The sequence below is a fragment of the Perognathus longimembris genome, chromosome 28 (assembly GCF_023159225.1).
Source record: "Perognathus longimembris pacificus isolate PPM17 chromosome 28, ASM2315922v1, whole genome shotgun sequence".
NCBI classification, from domain to species: domain Eukaryota; kingdom Metazoa; phylum Chordata; class Mammalia; order Rodentia; family Heteromyidae; genus Perognathus; species Perognathus longimembris.
The window spans coordinates 59,790,691-59,801,517 of NC_063188.1; the positions used below are offsets into that span (position 1 = coordinate 59,790,691).

A 10,827-nucleotide genomic window follows, 5' to 3' on the forward strand; every position below is an offset into this window, starting at 1 on the left:
AGTCTCTAACTGGTTGTGATTGGGAGGATCAGAAAGTTTGCAAGATACATTCTCAACCAGTAGCTGGGCACAATGTTGCATGCCTATCATCTCAACTATGGTAGGAAACAAAAACATCAAAGGATCACAGTCCACTTGTGGGCCCAAGGAAGAAAATATCTCAACCAGTGCAAAAAAGGACTGGAAACATTGTCTGGTAATAGAACACCTGCCTACCAATTTCATATCTGTAGGCAATGAAAACAAATGTGATAAATCCTTCTGCTATATACATTTAGAACCATATCAGACAATATAACAAATGAAAAGATCAGTTTCCCTAGTCAGTCACTTGTTATACCATGGGTACAACAAGTAGGGGCACCTCATTGCTGATGGGCAGGAGTAGAAATTTAGGTGTCCCACTGGAGTCTCACTATAGTACCCTGACCAGGAATAAAATGGCACCTTTTTATTGAGAGTCTCACTATGTAGCCCATACTATGTAGCCCATACTAGCCTTAAACTCAACAGTCCTCCTGCTTCAACTTCCTGAAAGCTAGGATTGCCTGCTTGTGCTATAAGGTCTAGCAAGGCTTGGGAGTGGTGCCTTTGTGCTGTGTACTATGTAACCTGTATTGGCACAACGATGGGTGGGCCTCCTTGTCCTCCAACAGAGATGAAAAGGCTTCATTTCCACTCTGGGTACTGCTAAGGTCATATCTGTAAACTAATAGGTTTTCAATTAATTTGGGGGTAATATTTTAGATCCAATAGTCAATAAAAGTCTTTCTTAAGGTGGTGTTGACATTTTAGATTACAGTTTAATGAAGTGAGCAAAGGAGTTTTATAAACATTTAGGTGAAGAATATTCTAGATGAAGGGAAGAACAGGATAAAAGGCAGTTTATGTGTATGTTTGAATGTATAATTGAAGGAAATACAACTATTGCATCCACTCTTTTTACTTCACAAATATTATTTCTTAAGCTGAAGCTAAGTTTAAGAAATGAGTCTGTATAGGAAAGATTTCCACACATGGTATGCAAGTATACTAACACTCCTGACAGTACTTAAGTTTAGGGAGCAAATCTGTGTCTGAGGTAGATTTATTGGCCCCATTTAATGGGTGAGAAAACCAAGCTTAGGGGACTTTATTCCCTTGCACAGTGTCACATAGCAGTCCATGGGGAAGCTGGTATCCCACACAAGATGCTAAGGATCATGCCCAAACTTAGAAAAGGAAGTATAGAATTTTCCTGGTGGAGTTGCTGATTATCACACACAACAAATCAAGGACTTGTTGGAGGCCTCTAATATGTTTAAGCATTTTTGTGTGTTTGTTTGCCCAAAGTACATGCCTAGAGCAATTGCACTGCTCATCCCCCTCCAGCTTCTTGTGCTAAAATGATCAAAGGGCAAAAGGAAGGTTGGAAATTATTAGAGAAAATAAGGTAAGCCACTCGGGGTTCTGGAATGTTTTAACTGTTGACAGCTTTCTTGGTCTACCCGGAGGCCCTTTAACCAACTGAGATTCAGGTGCAGTCTCAAGCACAGCAGCCAAATCCAGCAGTGCTAAGGGTTGCTAGATACCAGAGTCGGCAGGCCTGGCTGCCTAGAGGTGGCTGCAGCAGGATTCTTACTGAAAGACTCCAGAGAAAGCTCCATACACATCACATGTCATCCCATGGTCTCTGGTGTACCTGCATGGAGACATCACACACCATGGTCAGGCCACCAAGGAGCACACAGTCTTTTGAGAAAGGGAAGAATCTTTATAGACTCCTGCTTTGCCCACATCCTTGTGCCTGTTTGCAGCTGCAAGCATATTTTGGAGGGAGATTTCATAAAGATTTCTAAATTGAGTTAGAATTTCAAGTCTATTGTGACATGCAAATTAGTCCTGCCTGCCCGTTGGCAGCAAAGCAGCTGAAGTGCCTAGAGATGGGCCATAAAATGAAAGCATCAAAGTGATTAAATGTGCCCGAAGAGCATAATTGAGTGCATGAATAAGAGAAAATAAAACAAATTGATTTTCTCCAGTGCCAGAAAAACAGAATAATTGAGAACAAAATAATAGACTTTGAAGTAATCAAAGTGAAGAATGCACCATAGTGACATAGAAACAGCCAGTTGGGGGAGAGATTTATTGTGTTTCTGTTATCATTTTTACAACTTTAATTTCATTAGCTAATAAATACAAATCAATTGAAAAATCAGTCAACTAGAGAGGAGGAAGTCCCAAGCCAAGATTTTTATTCACATCTCTAAAACAGGCTGAGCCAGTGATCCTCAGTCTACTTTCCCAGGGTCACATTTTCCCCGTGAATGGGAAAACAAGTTTGAGAAGCTTCCAATAGAGATGGTGACCGTCTGTTCTGCCAGTCACTTGCCACATAAAGGTTTACAGACCCAGCTGTCCAAAGGGTCACTTTTATACCGGCCAAGGTCTCTAATAGACAGAACTGCTTGAGTGCCAGCATCTTGGTTTACAAAGATGACATTTCCAGGGCGCTGATCACTATATGTGGTCTTACTCTAAGTCCTTCTGTCTTCATTTGCTGGGAATCATGGTGGCAGCAGCTATGACAGCAAGCACAGCAGGAGCACCTGCCACTCTCACAGGTCTGCTAAGCGTTTGTGGCTTGCTGCCTCCATCACCCACCCCCCCCCCCCAACACACACAAATGACACTGAAATCTAATCTTAAATCGAAAACCAAACAAGACTATGCCATCTTTTTGGCTTCCAGCCTGGTGGCCATGAGTCTGGGGAAGGTCAAGGGAGAAGAGCTAGGTTGGGGAAAACTTCATGTGTGAACCTTGGCAATAGAGTCCTGAAGACAACAAACCATGCTGGTACCAGGTGCTGGAAGATCACAGAGCAAGCCCAAGGCTACTTAGGAACTATTTTTATGACTCATCCACGAAAAGAATCCCTCTACCCCACTCCCCAGCTGTTCCTGGCCGGGCTCAGTGGCCTTCCCTTCAAGATCCACAGTGACCTGAATTGTGGCTTTTCCTTCCCCAACTTTTTGAGCTACTCTGACTGTGATTGGGACTTCTGGATGCTCATGACACACCCTACCTTCAGGGCTCCACAATTAACAGTCATGCCTTTGGCTCTATTCGAGTTCTTGGGCACCATTGGGGCTGTAAAGCAGGGTGTGCAGAGGACTTGGCAGTGTTGAAACTGGCACTAGTTGCTGGCTCAGTTAGGATGGCATGGCTAAGACACTGCCTGCCAGACCATTCGTCCTGGAGGATGTGTTTTCCAGGAAGCACCTAGATGCTGAAGGGAATCTCTGGCCACCTCGTACTCTCCAAGGCTTAATTGCCATTTGCCTTGAGGTGAATGATGAATGCTATCATTTGACCCTTTTGTACAAAAGAGCAAGAGTTTGTGTCCAGGACAAACTGAAAATCACAGCTTCCATCTCTCACTAGTGTTTGGGTGGAGTAAAAATGGAGCAAATGGCTTTTGAAATTCTAAAGCATTATACAGATGTAAGGCTGTATTATTATTCCAACCACTGCTATTCCCATTATCCTGGATTCCCCAGCCCAGCATTTTCTGTCTGAAAAAGAAATTCAGAGAAGGCACCTAGACCAAAGAACCTGGGAGTTGTGACTCCAAAATGCCTAGGAGGCATTAAACCAGCCCAGCAGATCGACAACTGCTGGGACCTGGCTCCACGAGCTGCCTAGCAGGCACACAGCCCACTCTTGTGATGTTACTTCTTCAGTTACTTATGCCCATCCCTCCACATGGAGCCAGCAGATTTAGGCACAGGAGGGGAGAAAAAATGAATCATAGGCTATTTTAGAAATTGCTTCAATTCCATTTGAGCCTGCAGTTGTGCCTTGCAAGCTGAGACCAGAGCACCCTAACCATCAGGCTAAGATCCTATAAGTGCTGATTGCCTGTAAATGCCAAGAGCCTGGTGGGATTAATCTGCAACCCCAGGTTCTAATTCAGGTCAGAGGCAGACAAGTGGTAATTGGTGGTTCTACGTAATTGTCATTGAAAGGCTTACTGATGACAGGAGGGATCGACATTCCAAGGCAAGCAATGCAGTTGTCAATTAAGAGCTAAAAATTAAATCAACCATCCCCATCAACACATGCCCAAGGCTGCATGGAAATTCTTCAGACTGCCATTGCTCCCAGGTAAAAAGGAAAACCCTCAACCTGGTCATGGGAAGGCAGCAACTAGAAAACTTGCTAGAGCCCTGGATCACATGAGATCCCACTCCCTCCCCCAGGGCTCTTCTCTCTCTCCCTAACCTTCCTTCTGGGTTCTGCTCACAAAAACCTTGTGGTTGCCTTCATACATACTGCTCTGTTCTTGTTTCTTGGAACATTCTTCCACCTATGCTGCTCAAGGTGCTCTGTGAAACCTTCTGTACTATTCTTTCTCTACTACACTAGTACTATGTACATCAGGTATTTTAGTACCCTGTCCCTATGGTGCTTGTCACCAATATATTTGTTTCCATATATGTCTTCCTCACTGCACTGAGAGCTCCTTGAAGGCAAGAACAATGCCTTGCTCTCCTCTGTGACTCCAGCACCCAGAACAAGGCCTAGGCCATTGTACACACAAAAACTTGTACAATGGATGGACATAGAAGTGGATCAGACTGGGCCAAAGGAGAGCAATGGAATGAAGGTAGATTTTTTTTACTGTTTTTAGTGGTACAGGGGTTTGGACTCAGGGCCTCACTTCTTTCTAGGCAAGTGGCTATACCACTGGAGCTACACCACCAACCCTAAGTTTTTAGATGCTAGAAGCTGATAGCCATAGAGCAGCCTAGGCACCAGCTGCCCAAGAGCATTTCTCAAAATTGGCCTCCTCTATAGGAGGTACAATTTGAAAGAACATAACACATTTTTTATTTGAATAGTTATATGTATATATTCATTTATTTATATTTATGATTGGATTGTTTTAATGTAATCAGGAATAAAAATGAAGACTTCTGCTTAGTGTTTTTGGCTTTACAAATATTAAAGACTAGTTAATGCACGTGTTCTGTGCTGCACATCTGTTGACCAGTAATACAGCTTTTTCTATACTAAACATGTTGAAACTATTCTCTTTTGCCTCTTAGAATATACGAGGCCAAAATAGGTATTAAAGTTTTTTAAGTGACTGTATAAGAAAAATATTAGATAGGGGCTAGTAATATGACCTTGTATACATGAAGCCCTGGATTCAATTCCTCAGTACCACATTCATAGAAAAGGCCAGAAGTGGGTGTTGTGGCTCAAGTGGTAGAATGCTAGCCTTGAGCAAAAAGAAGCCAGGGACAGTGCTCAGGCCCTGTGTTCAAGCCCCAGGACTGGCAAAAAAGAAAAATATTAGATAGAAAGCCAGGTTCTGGTGGCTCATGCCTGTAATCCTAACTGCACTGCACAGGAGGCTGAAATCTGAGGATCACAGATTGAAGCCAGCCTGGGCGGAAAAGTCAGTAAGACTCTTATCACCAATAAATTACCAAAAGTCCAGAAGTGGAGCTGTAAATTAAAGTAGTTGAGCGCTAACCTTGACCACAAAAGCACAAGGATGGTGCTCAGGCCCTGAGTTCAAGCCCCAGGACCAGCATCAAGAAAGAAAAGAAAAAAAAGAAAGAAAGAGTGAGAAAAAGAGAGAGAGAGAAGAAATAGAAAGGAAGGAAGGAAGGAAGGAAGGAAGGAAGGAAGGAAGGAAGGAAGGAAGGAAGGAAGGAAGGAAGGAAAATATTAGGTGGCTATTCATAAAGATGTCAAACAGATAAAAACGGAATTTCTCAAAGTATAACTTCTGTGGAAATATTCAATAGACCTAAATCCATTTTCCTGTTCATCTGTGAAGCCACTTAGCTTCCAGGGTTTCTGGGATCTCTTTGGTGTGCCTCCAAACTGCTACTATGGTACTATCTTCAGAATCATTTGCCACCTAGCTTGGCAGTGCCAATTCTTATTTGCTGGTATGTGTTTGCTGTCCTCAACCACATTTATAAGATCATTATGAGCAATGGCCAAACTTGCAGCCACTGTGCATTGAATGGAAAAGTGCTTGATCAACTGCTCTGTACATATGGGTCCTTAATTCCCTGTTGCTATAGATGATAATGTTTGTTCTCATGTGTCTGTTCTTTTAGTGTGTAGGTATTTAGCTCCTATTATCTGCCAGGCACTGTTGAGGGTGCTAATGACAGGGTAATGAACAAGACAGACAAGGCCCCTGCCCTCATAGAGCTTGTGTTTGGAGACAGACTGCCTAGAAATAAATAAATAAGTTGTTTTCCATATACTATGTGCATTATGAAAGCAAAGCAGGGCCATGTAACAGAAAAGGAGTGGGTAGGGGATGATCCTAAGGCATCCCAGTGGTGACGTTGGAGTTGAGACCTGTGGACTTAAAGGGACAGAGATGATGAGATGTGTCAAAAATGCAAGTATCCAAGGACAGGATATTCCAAAGAGAAGGAATAGCATGTACCAAGGAGGGGAAGCAAGCCCTGGGTGGGGAAAAAGGTTTATGATTTCAAACCACACAGAGACCTGTGTGGCTAGAACTGGGTGAGTCAAGAAAGTAAAGATAGGAGACCAAAGATAAGTACTGTATTGTGCAGGTAAATTGCTGTGATGTTATTCTAGGTATGCTTGGCAGCTGTTCAAGGGATTTGAGCATAGACATGATGTGGTCGGGCCTGAGTATTAACAAAATATCCCAGCTTCTATATGAAAAGTTGGTTGTATAGGACAAAGAAGGAAAGGGACTGGGTGTTGGTGACTCCTGTCTATCCTCCTAGTTACCCAAAAGGCTGAGAGCTGGAGCATTGCAATTCAAAGCCAGCCTAGGCAGGAAAGTCCAAGAGACTTTACCTCCAAAATCACCAGAGAAAAACTGGATCAGAGGCATGGTTCAAGTGGTTAAGTATCAGCTGTAAATGAAAAAGCTAAGGGAGAGTACCCTGACCCACAGTACAAGCCTGGTACCAAAATAGCCAGGAATTACAAACAGAGAGTCTATAAACCACATCTTGCCTCCAAAATGGTTTTATATGAGCACTTACACAATATTTGTTAAAAATTTCAATCACTTGCCCATATTTAACACTGGAAACTTTGCATTGAAATGTGTGTTTCTGACTCCTTCTGGAAAATGGAAAGATCTGCTCATATTGGGCCTACATGCTTGCCCACTAGTAAATGACTGATGCTGAATGGCCACTGCCCACTTTGCAAGCATGGGAGAATGTGCTGTCCAATGTGGCTCAGACCCTGCCACTCCCTTTGTCTGTCTTACTCTAGGCCAAGTGTGAGTATCCGCTTACCACTCCAACTTAGTGTTGTGGCTTTGTTTGCTTTTGGAGTAGAGTGAAGCAAAAGAAACCTTTCTTGTACTCATGATTGCAAGGAGGAAAATGAATAGGGCATCAAGAATGTTCCACAGGTCTTGCCACAGTCTGCTTTCCTCTCATTTAGCTGATTCTCAGCTTTTCTAGTCATGCAGGTTTGCCTCCTCTGATCTAAACCCCGTGTCTCCTCAGGCTTTTAGAATTTTCTCAGACTGCCACCCACCGCTGGAAAAGCTAGACTTAAGAGGAAAACAATGGGCATTATTTAGGCTTACATTTATATTGTTACCCAAGTTCAATATTGCTCATCATCAACTTTTGGTGAAAATTATTTCTGTTGTTTTTTCTTAATTGCCTCCAAATGTAACTAGAGAGTAGAGTAAGTTGGTCAACAGAGAACACAGCACCCACCTTTCCTCTCTATGATCATATGTTGTTAGAACATAGTGATGTAGAATTTTGTCCCTTCATGCATTCACTCATTTCTCAAGCTCTGGCTATGCTGACAGATGGATGGCCCCTTGCTTCAGCAGCAGGGTCTGCTTAAAGTTGCCCTCAGCACAGGCAATCACACAAGCAAAAGACAAGAGTGGAATGTGGGGGCGGGGCCCCTCTGAGCTGAGGAGTTGGACTTCATCCACAGGTGGCCAGGAGCTGCTGGAAGTTTTCTGGCAGCAGTTGTCAGGAGTCAGCTCCAGGACCAGAAACACAGGTGAAGAAGCTGCTGTAATGACCCAAGTAATCAGTCATATGGGTAATGCAGAGATAGAAAGGAGGGGACAGATTTCATAGACAACCTGAGGTTAGGCTTAGCAGTGCTTAAGGTGTGAATAAAGAAAGAATTAGCTGGATGCTAGTGGCTCACACCTGAAATCTCAGTTACTCAGGAGGCTGAAATATGAGGATCACAGTTCAAAGCCAGCCCAGGCAGGAAAGTTCATGATGTGTTCATCTAGTAGCCAGCAAAAAGGCTAGAAGGGGAGCTATGGCTCAAGTGATAGAATGCTAGCCTTGAGCAAAAGATATAAAGAATCAAAGATTGTCCAGAGGTTTTGAGTTTAAGGGTTTCAAACACCAAAAATAGAAGAAAACAAAAAAAAAAACCTGCTAAATTGGACCTCATTGAAACTAAATTTTCACTTTACAATAGACTCTTACTAGTAAAATAGAGACATAACTTAGATAAAGTATTTGCAAGTTATACACCTAACCGAAGATTTGTATCTCAAACCAAAGCCCTCCAAAATCAACATTCTTAAAAATTACAGTTTAAAAAATGGGCGACAGACTAGGAATATGAAAACAGAAAATGAGTACATACAAGACATTTGACATTGGGCTGGAGAGTGTAGCTCAAGTGGTAATACAGGGGCTGAGATTGATTAGAACACATTATATATATGAGTGAAATGTATTCATTAAAGCCCCCCTGAATAACTAATGTAAACAAATAAACAAGGGGCTGGAAGTATGGCTTTAGTGCCTACCTTGCAAGTCTAAGTCCCTGAGGTAAATCCCCAGTACCATCCAAAAAAAAAAAAAATCACAGGTCTGTGTGTACCCATGCACACAACGCGCACTTGCACACACACACACACACACACACACACACAAACATCAATGTTACTATAGATTAAAGCATTAAAATCTTGGGGCTGGAAGTATATCTGAGTGGGAGAGCACTTGCCTATCATATTTTAGGCCTCAGGTTTGTTCCCCAACACCACAATAAATATAGAAATAAATAAATTTATTTTAAAAATTAGAGGGCTAGGGGATATGGCCAAGTGGCAAGAGTGCTTGTCTCCTATTCATGAAGCCCTGGGTTCAATTCCTCAGCACCACATATATAGAAAAAGCTGGAAGTGGCACTCTGGTTCAAGTAGCAGAGTGCTAGCCTTGAGCAAAAAGAAGCCAGGGACAGTGCTCAGGCCCTGAGTTCAAGCCCCAGGACTGGCAAAAAAAAAAAGAAAAAGCATTGCCTGACTGTGCATGCACGTATTGGGGGGCAGGGGGCTTAAAACAATCATTTGTTTAGCTCATAACTCTGGATTGGTGACAGCCCTGGTCTCAGCTGAGTGGTTCTTCTGGTTTGGGCCAGACTCACCCAGTATCTACAATCAGCTGGCTATCAAAAGCTCACTTATCTGGTGGTTGCTGGAATGATAGGGGTACCTGGACCCTTTGTCTCTCATCATCCAGCAGGCTAGCCTGGGCCTGTTCATACAGTGGGGTCACACAGTTCCCAAGAGAACAAGCCTCCAAATGCAAACACTTTCTTTTCTTTCTCACAGTTTTATTAAATTATATAATTCATATATATTACCTGAATTTGAATTTTGTTTTCTCTCCTGTTTGCAGGCAATCTGAAGCATGTGGTCTAGTTGACAAAAAGAGATCAGATTTCCAGAGCTGAGAAGCAGTGCCTGTAATGAAGACAGTGTGTTTATGTGAGCAGTTTGTGGAATTTGTGACTGCAGAGGAAATTTGGAAGAAATTACTTCCTGAAAATTTCCAAGGGGGTACCAAGTGGCAGCTGGCCTCCTGGGGTGAGGTGGCAGGCACCACAGAGTCCTCAACTAGACCTGGGGGAAGAGGGAGATACTCAACATTTAAAAGTGTTTATTTTTTTTTAATGCACAGTTTTAATCTCTGAAGATTATTTTTGAGTAAGTTGGGGAAGGGGTATTTTTTTATTTTCTTAAAGGAGACAGACAAGAAGCTGGAGGAGAGTACGGAATTCACTGATCACAGTTTGTTCGGTGGGAGGCACTAGACAGGAACAGTTATGACATCAGGATCATCCAGGTGGAACCTGGAGGAGGGGGGACCAATTATCAGGGTGGGAGGTAGGGAAGAAATCCACAGGTGGTGTTTTAGGATTCTGAATTTATGTTGTTTATTAATAAAATATTTGAAAACTTACCTCTTGTTCCCATTGTCCTTGTTATAAACTGCCACTGACTGTACACACAGTTCTGAACATTTCCTCTCACTGAGTATTAAGAAAAATCCTGCTGCTTTCATGTTGTGCTTTGACCCAGCCTGGGGGGGGCTCACTCTAAGTGCTGGACCCCCTGGAAAACTAATATATCCTCATCCCAAGTCCTTGGGACCAAAAGTTCTGTTGGGGCCCATCCATAGGAAGGAAGGTACATGAATACAGGCTCTGCAATCATAGAGAGGGGCTGGCTGGAATCCTGGAGGAGTGCCTTTTCCAGGAAAAGGATTTAAGGATGGAAAGGGCAGTTTGGCATGTCAGCTCTCACAGGGGGCATTTCCTTGGTTAGGATGCTTCCTAGTTAGTTACAGTCAATATACAGGATGAAAAGGGGACATAGCCCCAATGGTTGGTGTCATCATCCTGGAAGATAGCAAATGAGGATTAAAAATTATGAGAGATGAGTTCAAGGAAGGGACAACCACATGTAATGATTTTATAACTTGGTTTACCAAATATTTATGAAACTCTTTCAACTGTTGGAAGACAGGGGCACAGTT

At 42.8% G+C, this 10,827-nt stretch overlaps 1 protein-coding gene across 1 annotated transcript in view; it reads left to right on the forward strand.

Annotated features, from left to right (window-relative positions):
* Positions 1–10,251, forward strand: part of Hdac8 (histone deacetylase 8) — a 252,699-nt gene extending 242,448 nt beyond the window's left edge. Inside the window, exon 11 of the mRNA XM_048336072.1 lies at positions 9,688–10,251. Coding sequence (XP_048192029.1) covers positions 9,688–9,710 — 23 coding nt within the window. The 3' untranslated portion in view covers positions 9,711–10,251. The remainder of the gene's footprint in view (positions 1–9,687) is intronic.
* The last annotated feature ends 576 nt before the right edge of the window (positions 10,252–10,827 follow it).